This window comes from Notamacropus eugenii, chromosome 1, assembly GCF_028372415.1.
Source record: "Notamacropus eugenii isolate mMacEug1 chromosome 1, mMacEug1.pri_v2, whole genome shotgun sequence".
Classification (NCBI taxonomy): Eukaryota; Metazoa; Chordata; class Mammalia; order Diprotodontia; family Macropodidae; genus Notamacropus; species Notamacropus eugenii.
The window spans coordinates 612,094,497-612,108,951 of record NC_092872.1 but is presented as its reverse complement, the minus strand read 5'-3'; the positions used below and the strand labels follow the sequence as shown (position 1 = coordinate 612,108,951).

At 36.8% G+C, this 14,455-nt stretch overlaps 1 protein-coding gene across 2 annotated transcripts in view; it reads left to right on the top strand.

Moving 5' to 3' along the window:
• PPP3CC (protein phosphatase 3 catalytic subunit gamma) overlaps positions 1-14,455 on the top strand; it is a 98,667-nt gene that overhangs the window by 79,965 nt on the left and 4,247 nt on the right. For both annotated transcript variants that reach the window (XM_072634888.1, XM_072634887.1), the window contains exons 9-12: positions 8,431-8,556; positions 9,750-9,827; positions 11,914-11,995; positions 12,916-13,013. In XM_072634888.1, coding sequence (XP_072490989.1) covers positions 8,431-8,556; positions 9,750-9,827; positions 11,914-11,995; positions 12,916-13,013 — 384 coding nt within the window. The remainder of the gene's footprint in view (positions 1-8,430; positions 8,557-9,749; positions 9,828-11,913; positions 11,996-12,915; positions 13,014-14,455) is intronic.

Below are 14,455 nucleotides of genomic sequence, written 5' to 3'. Positions count from 1 at the left end.
TTGCTTGTCTTTACACTTGTTGGCTCTCTCAGATTGCTCAGCACCATTTATTATTTTCTGTCTAATATCATCTATTTTTAAAGCATTACTTCATTCAAAATAAGTCATCTCTTAGTATTTTAATACTTTTGAATTGCCAAGCTCTTCTTGCTGTTCTGGGTCCCAGAAGTGGCATTGTATAGGTGCTATTATGCTGATCTCTGTTCTAGTCCCAGCTTCATCACTAGATGACTGTGTGACCTTGGGATGGCCTTTGCTTCTTCATCTCTTAAAACATAGAGTTTGGACTGAGTGATCTGTGAGTTCTATTCCCCGCCAAAAATCTGTAATTCTGAATTTCACATGTGTTTTATCAGGAGAAGTGCAGCTAGGTGGTGCAGTGGGTAGAACACCAAGGGCCTAGAGTTAGGAAGTCTTATCTCCCTGAGTTCAGATCTGGCCTCAGACACTTGCTAGCTGTGTGACCCTGAGCAAGTCACTTCACCCTGATTGCCTCAGTTTCCTCATCTACAAAAGGAGCTAGAGAAGACAATGGCAAGCCACTGCAGTGTCTTTTCCAAGGAAATCCCAAATGGGGTCACAGAGTCAGATATGGCTGAACAACAGAATTTTATCAGGACAAAAGACATTTTTGTATAGTGGATAGAAGTTAGTCTTTAAGATCCCTAAATTAAATCTAGGTTCAAGTTCAGATCTGACACTTACTCAATATGTGACCTTTGACAAACCTTTCAACCTCTAAAAGCCTTGATCAGCTCTCTTAATTGTAGAAGCTGTAGAGTTGGTGCCAACCTTCTTTAGTAAAGGAAATTCCCTCATCCAGGCATCCCTGTATCAGTGAAATTGAAAGTGGTGCCCCCTTTCTTCTTGTTCTATCTCTTTCAGAGCAGGGACTCCTCCTCAGAGCCCTAGATCTTTCGGAGTACTTCAGTTACGTATAAAGTCATCTATTTCTTAAAATAACAAATAGACCAGAATTTATAAATCCATATAAGTATTGTTTTCTTCAGAGTTGTCAAATTAGGAAGTTATACGCTTTAGCAATGCTGTCATTGCTCAAAACATTTCTGGAATTGCCCTTAGGACCTTGAACACATTCTTTTGAATATCCTCAGTCCTGGGAAATTTGCCTGTTTTGAGGATGTATTTGATTTTTGGAAATAGACAAAAGTTATTCATAGGCAAGTCTGGTGAATAAGCCAAACAGTTCAGTTTCAAAATACAGAAGAAAAATGGAGTCTAACATTAAGGCAGTAAAACTGATTTTCTTGTTTTTTTTTTTAAACTGACTTTTGGGGAGTTTCCAGAAATTATTTGAGCAATACAGCATTGATGGAATAAATGTATAGAAAAGTATAATGGTATCATGAGCATTGGTTTAGAAGTTAGAAGACTGGGGTACAAATTTAGGCTGGATTATTCATGTGACTTAAAGTGTGTGTTTTTATCGTTTTTGTCTCCCATCTTTACTTTAACTTCGTCATGCTTGGTCATGCTTTCCAGTGCTAGGGGATCCTTCTTCACCCAGCCACCATTATATGCCTTGATTCTTTTTCATTTGTCACCTGTCTCTTCATTTATCTGTAGCATTCAGTTCATACCTTTGTCACAGTTTTCTTCTGCCCTCTAGGTTGTTTCCCCTCCCATTATTGAAAAGGTCAGTGTTTGGCTCAGCCAATTGAGATTTGATAACCTAAATTTATGGTAGATCTATTCAGAAGTTCCAAGACTTTTTTTCAGAGTGGCATTTAACAGCAAAAATGTAAGTCAAAATGGAGAAGGAAAGTGACAAGGATAACCAGGTTGTACGTGCCAAGGCAGGTGCAGTGGTGGGAAAAGAGGGCATAGGATTAAAGAATAAATAATAGCATATAACTGAACTAGGCAGCCATAAAGTTCAGAGCAGAGAGGGAGAAGAGTGAGGCCACATAGGGTGGTAGACTGGTAAGACAAAGAAGAAGTGACTGGAGGTGATAGCCACAAGGATGGAGAATAAGTGTAGGAGGTATAAAGCAGAAGGGCAAATGAAGATAGTGATGAATGAGAGAGGAATTGTAGAGTGGTCACAGAGTTAGAATAGAGATCTAAGATGAATCATCCCAGTGGGTAGCTGAAGTGGAGTGAAGATCTTGGTGATGAGAGTTAACGAGGTGTGACAGAACAGGTTATTTAGGGCTTTTCCATCTTAATTCTTGGCCTTTGCTCAGTTCTTCAGCTCTCACAAAATGGCTTCAGCTACATTGGCTAAATCTAATAGCTGTTTCTCAGTCCTCATTTTGCCTGATTATTTATCTGCATATTTTTACAAAGTCCACTTCCTTTTTCCTGATGGACATCTCTAGCTAAATGTCTTCAAGCATCTCAAATTCAGTATTCCAAACGGAAATTTCTATATTCTACCTAAACCTATCCTTCTTCCAGATGTCCTCATGTCTTTTGATTGCACCACTTTTTGATTGATTTGAGCCATTCTTTGTTGTTCCCTGCCCTGACCAGCATCCTCTTTTCTCTACTTACGTAGCTTCTGCCCTAATATCACCCCTGGTCTAGGTTATCAAAGTAACCTCCCAATTGGTCTCTTTTCAATCTTCTATCCAGCTGTCAAATTGGTATGCTTGGCGTGCATATCTGACCATCTCATGTCCCAAATCAGACAGAAATCTTCAATGACTAGTCTAGGATAATCCCTTAGTCTTCCATAACCTAGCTCCCACCTAGTCCTTCTCCCCAGTCACGTACTCTGTACCAGTTAAACTAGCCTACTAGCTGTTCCCCAGAAGAGCCATTCTATCGCCACTCATTTGGCCCTGCAAATTTGCTTTTTCCACTCTTAGAATCCCTGGCTTTCTTTAAAGCACAACTCCTTACCGTCCTCTTCTCCACCCCTGTAAATCGTGTTGTCTCCTTCCTGAAATTACTGATCTGTATATATGTCTCTTTTTCATAAGCTAGCCCTAAAGGGAGGGATTGTTTGGTTTTTGCCTTTGTAACCCCAGGACCTAGCACAGTGCTCACACAGAGTGAGTGCTCAGTAAATGTAGTTAGAATTGATTTCTATGACACAGTTCTTTACTAGTTCTTTTATTTTTCTGGCTGTTCCTTCTCAGTTCCTTTTGCTAGATCATCTTTCATCTTCAGCCATCGAGCTCTAAGTGGCACCAAAGTTCTATCTCTAGCACAGTTTTCCATACTAGAGGTAGGGAAGTCTGAAGGAGTAGTCAGAATTACTGAGTATCTTCAGTTACAATTTCCACATGACCACACCTTTAAAAATGAAAACAGTGTTCAAATCGAGAGCAGCAAAAGCAAGATTAACACCACCTGTTTACTCAGACTGACAATAAATGCAGCACAATGATGATCTGATATTGTTGTGCCCAAATGGGATCTAACTTGCATCTGCCCTGCATGAATGCTTCCTGTCACTGTCAGTCTTTGATTTGACAGAAAGGAAGGGGGTATCACTATGAAACTTAGAAATCTGTGCCCTGTATGCCTCTCTTGGTGCTCACATCAGGTGCTAGCAGTTTCATCATTGTTTCCATGTAGATAAACTCTCAAATGTATATAATCCTAATCTCACTCCTGAATCCTTAATCACCTCTTCCTGCTGTACATCTTCTCCTGGATGTCTTATTGGCATCTTGGACTTAACACATCCAATTCATTCTCTTCTCACCTACAAATGTCTTTTGAAAACTCCACTATACTTGCACTCAGGTTCACAACCTTGGAGTTACCCTTGATTTCCATTTCTAGTATGTTGCCAGATACAATCAATTCTACCTCCTCAGGTAGAATTCATACAGTCACTTCCCTTTGTTTGTCCCTAATCACTCTCATTTACAGTAGTGCCATAGTTTGCTCTTTGATCTCTCTGTTCCTCCTCCATCTTTCATATAGCTACCAAATTAATATTTCTAAAATAGAAATCATAGTTGTGTTAATCCCTACCTCTTTCGCGGTTCTTTATTACCTCCAGAATAAGATGCAGTCTCATCATCAGTCTGATTTTTCACATATCTTCCCAGACCACAATATTAATTAGAGAGTTAAAGATCTTACCCACCCGTTGATGGGGCTGCCTATTAAGGGAAGCTTGAGGGGAGACCTACACCTTTTGTTAATTTCTGTTAAAGCACTGGTTCTCTGGGTTTGTGATGCCCTCTGGCTCTGAGAAGTGTGTAAAGACTCTGAGGTGAGGTTTTACTTTGGGGCTCAGTTTTTGGAAGGTTTGTGTGCCAGATGAGACTCTGGGAAAGCCACTAAGGAGCCCCCTGGCTTTGAAAACTCAGATATTGGTGCTTCACTCTCTGTGATAACTATGTATGTATTGCTTATGGTCAGACAGTTGGTAGCTCTGTCTGTTGATCTTTAGTTCTCTGTATATTCTCTGAAGTTCAGGGTGCTGACTTTTCCCCTGAATTCAGTGAATGATATATGTGCTTGATTAAAGTAGATTGTTGTTGCTTTCCTTTTAGAAAAGCAGATCTATGAACCTGTACAGCAGGCCCTCCTGTGTATACTGGGATCCTTGCTGATACACAGACTTACCTCATGCTATTCTCCTTCATACATTTTGCATTACAGCCAAACTAGGTGCTATCTTTTCAATCAGTCAGTCAGTTTTTATTAGGGGCCTGCTATGTTCCATAATTTATTAAACACTTTATATGTGCTAAGCACTCTTAAGTGCTGAGTATGCCAGTAGAAAAGTGAGATAGTCCATGTTCTCAAGAAACTAAACTCTAATTGAGGGAAACTACACATATAAAAAGGTTCAGCTATAGAGTAGATAGAAAGACCCAGGGCTGTCCTAAGGGAGCAGCAGCTCTAAAGCTCATCTCATGTGCCATTTCTAAGTTGAGGCCTTGATGCCTCTCCTTTCCTCTGTCTTGAGCATGTGTGTATGTGGGTGGGTGTGTGCATGTATGTGTGTGTGTGCATGTCTCTGTCTGTCCCTCATTCTTGCTTTCTATATCTTACTTTCATACATTCTCAAGAGGGTGTGCACACTTTCCCCTCAGATTAGTTTCTGTTTCCTTAATGGTAATAACTAACATTATGTGATTCTTTATATGGTCTCATTTAATCTTCCAAACCATCAAGGATAAATGCTGTAGACATTATTTCTATTTTACAGATTTGCCCAGACATATCATCATATCCTATCCTTCCAATAGAATGTAAGTTTCTTGAGGCCATGGGAACTTTTTTTCCCTTTTTATCCTCAATGCCTAACATAATGCCTCAGACATAATGGGTGCTTAGAATAAAGTAGTATCTATAATTATTATTTTTAAAAGGCAGTACTCATTTATATGTGTGGGTTTTTTCCAACCTCATCTCATTTTTAATCACCTCTTATTTGCTGGTGGGAGAAATTGATTTTTCTTTTCATGGAAATAAATTGAGCAGGGAAACTTTTCAAACTTAAATTCTTTGATATTGAGCTATGTATACAACTTATTTATTTGAGTACTGGAACACTTTTTTGGAAAGAGCTCCTATTCTTTCGGTGACCCACTATCTCACAGTCTTTGGTGGACTTTTAAAAAATATATCAATCATTGCAAGAAATATAATCACTTTATAAAGAGGCAACATGTTACAGTAGTGTCTAGAAAGCTGACCTCAGAATCAGAAATACCTAGCTTCAAGTCCTACCTTTGATATACTGGCTTTGTGACCCTGGGCAAGTGGCTTAACCACTCAGGGCCTCAGAGGCTCTCTGAGATTGTAAGAAGCAAATCTACATTGGTAGGGGAATTTTTCACCAGGAGCTGTCTTTGTAGATGAAATCCCAGGTCTTTATCCAAAATAAATAATTATAGTTTGGAGCCAGTGTATGAGGGACTGTAAGTGACAAATAGAGGAGTTTGTATTTTATCCTGGATATGGCAGGGAACCAGTGAAGCTTCATAAGCAAGGAAATGATGTAGTGAGATGTGTGCTTTAATCTTAATAGTTTGGCAGCAGTGTGGAAGATGGCTTGTGTTCTACTGATGCACCAGAAAGGACCTTAGACCATCTAGTCTACCCCTACACTTGATGTTATCAGCTGAGTCCCAGAAAATTAAGTGACTTTTCTTCATTCACAGAGCATCAAAGATAGAATTTGACCCCAGTTCTTTCTGACTCCCAAGTTCAGTGTTCTATATAGATTACTTAGGTAATCCGGAGATTACCTGCCTCACATACTCAGGTAGACTTAAGTTGTCACTACATCCTCACATTTTCTTGGTAGTATATCTGTCCTTCTCAAATTCCTGTTAATATGTCCCTCTAATTTTTACATTATTTGTAACACTTAACATTTATTCACTGCTCACATGATTGAGCACTAGATAACATTCTGCCTCTGCCTATTCTCATTGCTTTACAGTCCTAGTCAAGTCTAGTTTTGCTTTATGTGTTTGATATTCCTGTCATCAAGCAGTCTGTGCCAAGCACTCTGGCAGACTCCTTAAGACAGTGTTTCCATTTGACCTTTCCATCACCATCCTTATTCAGTAAGTGCTTCCTACTTTTCTTTTCTGCTTCCTAAGTATCTGTTAGGAAAAGCTGAGTGGCCACTAGAACACTGGTTGGTAGCATTCTGCCACTTCCCCCTAAGTGATTCTGTCCCCTCCAACCTTTCTTCTCCCTGTTTTCCTCTTCCCCAGACTATTCCTTAAGCCTGACAATGGAATATGCACATTTATTTTTAATCCCACTGGTTTCCCTTTGAAAGCTAAAAGATTGTTGTCGATTTCTATTTTATTTTAATTTAATTTGCTTTTCTGCATCCTTCCCTGATTTCTTAAAACAAGTGTACACTAAGACTTTGTTGCTTCTTCTCTCAGCATTTTCCCATCATAGTCTTCCCTTCCCACAGCCCAGTTCCCAGATTTGTCTCCTATATTGCTTAAGGGTACATGCCCTATCTGAAGTACTTTTTAAGAATAATCATACATATTATAAGGTGAAAGCATTGTTGAAATGTAAAAAGGATAATTTAGAATATTTTAACAAATTTTTCTTGTATAAATAAAGCCTATTTAGCCAAGAATAGAAGGAATGCAGAAAATTGGGGGAAGAAAACTTTCATAGTCTCTCAGATAGGATGTGATTGGGTCGGAATATTCCTGTGGTGTAGGAAATGATGAGCTGCTGATTTAGAAAAACATGGAAAGACTTGGATTTATGAAGGAAGATGCTATCTACCTTCAGAGAACCAGATGATAGAAGGAAATAAGCATAGTATAGTCTTATATGTGTGTGTGTGTGTGTGTGTGTGTTTATAGATATTTATGTATATATAGTCATGCTTAATTGTAGCCTTGAGGAAAGGGGGGCATGGGGAGGGAAAAAAAGGTAAAGTACAAAAAGCACAGTAGAGAGCAAAAGAAAACCTAGAAGGTAGCAAAGACAAGCTAGGCAGCTTTGAAAACAATGTGTGATATTTATTATATAGATTTTCTTGAAATGGAAATTTATTGTTTTATATTGAATCCTCTCTTACAGTCTGCTGTGTACATGGCAACTTTTTTTCTTTCTCATTTTGTATTTAAGTTTAAAATTTTTTAAAAATTTACCCCCCAAAAAAGCATGCATATAAAGAATGGGAAATATTCTGTACAATGCCTACTATTGCATAGATACTAATTCTTAAATATTGGGGTTACTATGTCACTAGGAATAATTTCACATTAATAAAAATAAGTGCTACATAATCACCTTTTCTGTACTTTCTAAGAAGTCATATTACTTTTTTAGTATGACAATGGTAGCAATTAATAACTATTGCTTATTGGACAGATTGGCATTTTAATATTTTAACTTATCACTAAAATGTGTGCAACTACATGAACCTGTTAAAATTTTATATCTCGCACAGCAACAATATACTGGCTATGGGGGAGGGGGAGAGAAAGAGATCTTTTCCCCTATTGTGCACAGAAAAGACTTGAGCCATTGATTTCAAGTCATTTTGCACAATATGACAGTTTGCAGCTTACTAATGTGAATTAATAATTGTCCAGTTATAACCCTATAACCCTCCAAAGAACCAGATCTTTTCCCATGGAGACTAAACAGTAAAACAGGCTTACTTGTATAATGTAAAACCATCCAAGGGTGGTTGTAACTTCAGCCAGTTGACCTATAAAGTTACTGTAATGCCCTTTGGAAGTCTTAAAGCTCTGCCTATTATGCTTTGTAGTTTTATTATACTGAACTTTGCAGGTAGTGCAATTCCCTGGGATAGTTAACTGAGAAGATGAACTATTATAAATTACTGTGAGCCTCCTTTCCAATCACAAGTCCTGGATTTATAAACAAAATAGCCCTAATTGTAAATATTACAAGTATTCAAAGCTCCATAAAGAGAAGCAGCTGTTGTAGCATGTTCTTAATGTGCCCAAATTCTCTTGATTTGTTCTCTTTCAGCTGCTGTACTGAAATATGAAAACAATATCATGAATATCAGACAATTTAACTGCTCTCCACACCCCTACTGGCTTCCAAACTTTATGGATGTCTTCACATGGTCTTTGCCTTTTGTTGGGGAGAAAGGTAGGAGAAATAAGTTATGCCTATGCCTATCCCTATGCCTAAATCAGTGATTAATCACAGATGATGTATATTCATAGTCCCTGGCTCATATAGAAATGTACAAATAATTCAGTATAAGATGTTGGGGTTTTTTTTGTTTGCTGTATAGTTTGACTACATGTAGTGTGTTTTAGTTGATTTTTAGTCTTAATTATTATGGATTGTATTTGATTTATTTAAAAGAGCTATTTGAAGGAGTAAGTCCAATTTGATCAAGTATTAAAAGTAATACAGTCAGTCCCTCCTGCATTGAACTGAACTTGGGAGTCAGCGTACTTAGGTTCAGATTTTCTCTGCATGCGTCATGAGCTACATGGCCTTGCACATCATTTACCTTTAACTTCAGTTTCCTCATCTATAAAATGGGGATTATAATAGTAGTAATTACTAATATCTATGGAGTACTTTAAGTTATGCAGAGTATTATTCCTTCACAGGGTTGTTGTGATGGAAAAATCTCTGTCAACTGTAAGGTGCCATGAAAATGTAACAATATGTTATTGTTACAATAATGTTATTGTATTTTCAGAATTGTGTTATTGCATTTGATATTAACTATACGAACATAGTCCTTTTGGCAAGTTGATTGTGAAATGAAATTTTTTCTCTGTGTAGATAAGTGTAAGGTATTCTGAAAAGTTAGCTAGCAAATTATCAAATAATTGGTAGGTTCTTTGAGGATTCTGTAATGAATCAAGTGAGATATTTGACCTTCATAATCTGGAGCATCTGCATGAGATAATTAATTTTAGGGCTTCCTTCACATAAGTAGTTAGAAATAACTGCAGAAATTGCAAACAATAAGTTGTCCCTAAAAAATAAATCTAAGAAGACACCTCCCCCCTACTCCCTTACAAAAGTGAAGAGTCTGCAAGTGTGGAAAATTGGCATACAGTGTGAAATTTTTTCTAATGTATTGATGAATTTTGATAACTTTTTTATCTTTATTTTTATAAGGGATGACACCTTGGGAGGGGTAAAAAAAGGGATACAGGACAGGAATCTAGGTGAAAGCAAAAGCAAAATTTGTCAATTAAAGCCTATTAAATAGAAAGATAATTTTGTTCCATGTGTTCATATATACACATGTTCTTTTAGGGAAAAAATATTTTTAAGTGTTTAAGTTTTCTTTTCTATTTTTTCACTTCACATAGTCACCGAGATGCTGGTTAACATTCTCAACATATGCTCTGATGATGAGTTGATTTCAGATGGTGAGGAAACATTGGAAGGTAAACTTGGATTGTCTTTAATAAGAGCCAAAGTAGAGGAGATTTGATTTTAAAGCTAGGTTAAGATTCATGCCCACTGCTCATGTTCTGACTCTGACAAGTTAGCACCTGAAGATTTAAGTACTTAATTTATAGTCAGTCTTGTTTATTGAGCTACTGTTCTTTTTAGATCCTTTTGAAATCAGTGAAGTTCAATAACATCTTGTAGTATCTGCATGAAGATAAATGAGAGAAATGAAAAATTGCTTCATGTTGTTAGGAAGTGTGCTCCATTTGTAGAGAAAAAACACAGAGGATCTGCTGTTTGTTATACAGGTGCTTTGCATTGTTTTTCAGTAGTGGAAATGGATTGCATTCCAGAAGCACACATTTGTGCATTTGGGTTAAACTTAGGAGGGACCACAGAACTGGGTTTTACATTGTGCAAAGCTTTCTGGTTCAGGTAACAGGATTTTGACTTTGGACTTAATAGTTTGTTGTTTCAACTAATTTAAGCAAACTGGTTGAAACTTGATTGTAAAAGCACCTAGGGTGCATGTGTTTAGTTTAGCTCTCTTCTCTTTCCCTAGTTGTAAAGCATGTGACTTCCAGAAGGAGTCCAGATTATAGTCTTTGCTGCTGCTTCTCACTACTGCATATACTTTAAATTAATGATCGTTAAGCTTATCTGCTCTTCCCCTCCTCCCCCTCATTATCAACGTTATTCAAGAAATAATCCCTCTTCGACTTCATTTAGTGATGTTATTTTAATGTTGTGTGGAGGTAGAAAGCATATTAGAGGATCTCAGACCGATTGACATAAAACTACAAAGTTTTAAAGGGAAGGACTAACTGGCAAAGTATATGTAATTAGGGAAGTCTGAAATTTGCTATCCTACCACATTACAAGGAAATGTCTCTTGTGAGCTGCTTGTCCCATTGCCCTTGTCTCATTTCCTCTTGACTTTTTTTTTCTCCCTCCCATGAAAACTTAAATTTCTCTTCTCATATTTCTATCTTCATTCCTTGTTTCTTGGTGTCTCTTCTCCCTGAAGATCACTACATTTCAAGCTATCAGAAAGGTACCCAACTAGAATGTGCTAATAGCTTTATACATGCTGCCTGTACCACTAGAACCCATGGATAGATTTTTTTAAATAGTTGATAGCTGAATAATTGAAGCAGACTCTCCATCCTTTCTCATCTCTTTTTTATTTTAACATAAATGCTTTGTATGTGTGAATCCTGCTGTGGTTCTTTAGGATACTGAAAACTGCAGGGGTGGTATCACATTTCTGTTTCTGACTTCTGAATGCGGTAACCTGATGCATGCCTGGACCTTCAGTGCATGCAAGATCTGAAGTTTGGCTTGTGATGCGTGAGTCCTTTCATGAACCTCAGATGATAGCAGGAACATAAGACCTTGCACTCTTTTTTTTTTTTTCGCTTCAAAAAATATCTTCCACACTTTCTACTCTTCTCCCACAATCCTGTCTGTATAGTTGTCAGTAGTGTAAAAGATCTCACCAGTTCACATGTAAGTGGGGATTAAAGAAATAAAGGCACTCCCTCCAGGTTCAGGATAGCCACACATTGTCTACATGCAGAAGTACCTGCTTGAAATGATCACTTGCCATTTGGCAGGCGCAACCCTGCATCCCAAGATGTCTCAGCAATCAGATAGGAAAACTTTGTTTCACCAACTGTGTTTGTGTTTTTTGAGGTGTGTGCATATGTATGTAAATGTGTGTTACATTGTTTTATTATATGGTATCCTTTGCCTGTTGAGTTTCACCAAGAGGATCTTATCTGAGACAAACCCATCCAATCCAGTCTTTTTTTTGTTGTTGTTCCTTCCCTCATTTAAAAAATCTCAGCCTTTCCTGTTATTTTGTTTCTTGCTCTTTCATATTCTGATTTCCTTATTACTCCCCAGGATTTTGTTTATTCAAATAATTTAAGATTTAATTTCTCTTTTTATTTTTAAATTAAGGGCAGAATTCTTAACACTGACCTGTTTTGTTGTTGTTGTTCTGTGTTTTTTTTGAAGCAACCTGTTGGCCCTAAAAAAAAGATCTTTTAACTCATTTGATCTTTCTGTTCTCAGGAGGTGCATCAGTTCGTAAGGAGATCATTAGAAATAAAATCAGGGCTATTGGAAAGATGGCACGAGTGTTTTCAATTCTTCGGTAAGACTTCAACAGTGGCATGTAGTAGAAAGAGGAGTTCAAATTTGAATAGTAAATCCAGACAAATTGAGTTGGGCCATTTTTATTTCTTTTTCACATTTTGAAAAACAAAGTTTTCATTGCATTCATAGTTACAATGACATAGCCGTTTTTATCCCCTTGGGTATATAATGGCTTTGGAACTAGCAAAATGTACTTGCTACATTTATTGCCACTTTTCCTGACCCCTAGTTTCTTTACAAATATATTATAAATCTTATGTTTTCTGAAGTAACAAGTAAATACTTCAATATATGTCTTTTCTATAATGTAGTTGCCATTTTTAATGAAATTTTGCTATAACATGACAATTTTGATTTTCTTCCAACAGCCTTAAAATGGAATTCTATATATAATATCCTCAAAATAATACCACAGTAGACTATAAATCCTTGTGTCATATTTTGTGGGACTTTTTTCATGTGTGTGAAATTGTGTTTTTGGGGGTTATTTCCTTGCTTTCAAAAATAATGGGGGTAAGATGGGATGGCATGGTATTATAAGAAATCTTAGAAATCAGTTTTAGAACTACCTTTTTTTGGGGGGTTAGTGTCAAAATAAGATCCTTCAGTGGTGTAGGACTCCAATTTGGACCAGACCCCCATGACGAATTTAAGTAAAAGCATACTAACATATATATTCATAAAGCTCTCATCAAATGTCTGTATTTGTATTGTATGGACTTGCTGTTGCTTAATTAACCCTAAGATGTTACCAGAAGATACTGTTTTTAGGAGATGAAGGAGAGGGAGAAACTGATTCCTCCATACTTTTTAAGGAATGAAGATAGAGGAAGGAATATTCCTCTCTTCAGTGCTATCTTCAAGTTTGTCTCTGATATGTTGAGCAAGAGTTAACTGAATGTTTTTATTCCTTTCTAGAGAAGAGAGGGAAAGTGTGCTGACTCTCAAAGGGCTGACTCCTACCGGTACACTGCCTCTGGGTGTCCTCTCAGGAGGAAAGCAGACCATCCAGTCAGGTGAGTGTAGAAAAGAATTTCCTTCCAGGAAAGCGTAGAATCCTACTCCCAATCATTGCCATGTAGAATAAGGGCATCTGGATTTCTCAGCCTGAAAATTATAAACCTTTTCTGTAACTCCTTTCCTGATGTCCTGGTTGAAGAGTTTATTCATCTTCTGTCAACCAGATTCTTTTCTGTGGCCAAGAATGTTTCTTTTGCCACAGCGCCAGTTCTAAAGGTCTAAGGAGAATAACTGTTGAAATAAAAAGGTTGAGACTTGGTAGAAATAGATAAATCTAGACTAGAGAGGAAGGAAGACATCAGCTAATATTATTGGATGTCTGTGAAACATGAGAACTTACACTGACTAGTGTCCAGCCTTGGACATACATATCTCTGCTTGTTTTTATCCACCCTTAGTTTTATTCAAACTTTTCCATTTAAGGTTTGCTCATATTTACTGCCTCCTATATGCAACACTTTCCACCATTATAATGGATTAGTAGGAATTGGCTCCTTTATAACTATCTGAAATTTTTTTTTTAATATAGAATTGAATTCTTCATTCTTAAAATCTGATAATGGTATACTATAGCTTAGATATGTGAGTCTTTTTTGAGCATCTGCAGTTAGCTTGTTTTATTTGAAAGTTGGTTTGAAATGTCCAATAAAAGTACTTTTTTCCCTCTAAATAACTGTATAATTTTTCATTGAAGAGACTTGTAGGATTTAGAGATTTAAGGGACTTTACAGATCCTCTTATCCACTCCCTCATTTTTCAGATAAGTAAACCTAGAGAGGTGAAGGGACTTACCTAAGTCACATAACATGTATTTTAAGAAACCAGGTCCTTTGCTCTACAACACAGCATCTCCAGTAAGGGTTTTGTTTCGTTTTGTTTACATTTGGAGTACAAAGGAATTAACTTAGTGATGCAGAAAAAAATAAAACAATTATAAGCAGCTTTGCAGAAAAAAAAGACTGGGAATTTAGTAGACCATGATGCTTTACTCAAGTATTTTTTGTTTTGTTTTCAAACAAATTGAGTCTCCTTTAGACAATATATGTAAAATAAGATTTTCTTTTCTGAGTGAAGAAGCATAACCATCTCCAAGTCTTGATTTTTATGGCAAATACCATTTTATCTTATTATTTTTCTAGTTTCTTTATCTGCCATGTGTTTGTAGCCCCAAATGTGTCCCCTTCCTGGAGACTGCTTTTTAGATGAACACTGGGCTGCCTAAGTTGATGTGAGCCTTGAGGACATTAGAAAAAAGATCTGTAATATAAGAGAATAGTACTGTAGCTTAAACTAGGGAATTTGAAGAACTTATTCTTTCTCTAATTAGAAAGCTAAAGTCTTTTTTTATGTATGTATGTATGTGTGTGTGTGTGTGTGTGTGTATATATATATATATATATATATATATATATATATATATATATATATATATATATAT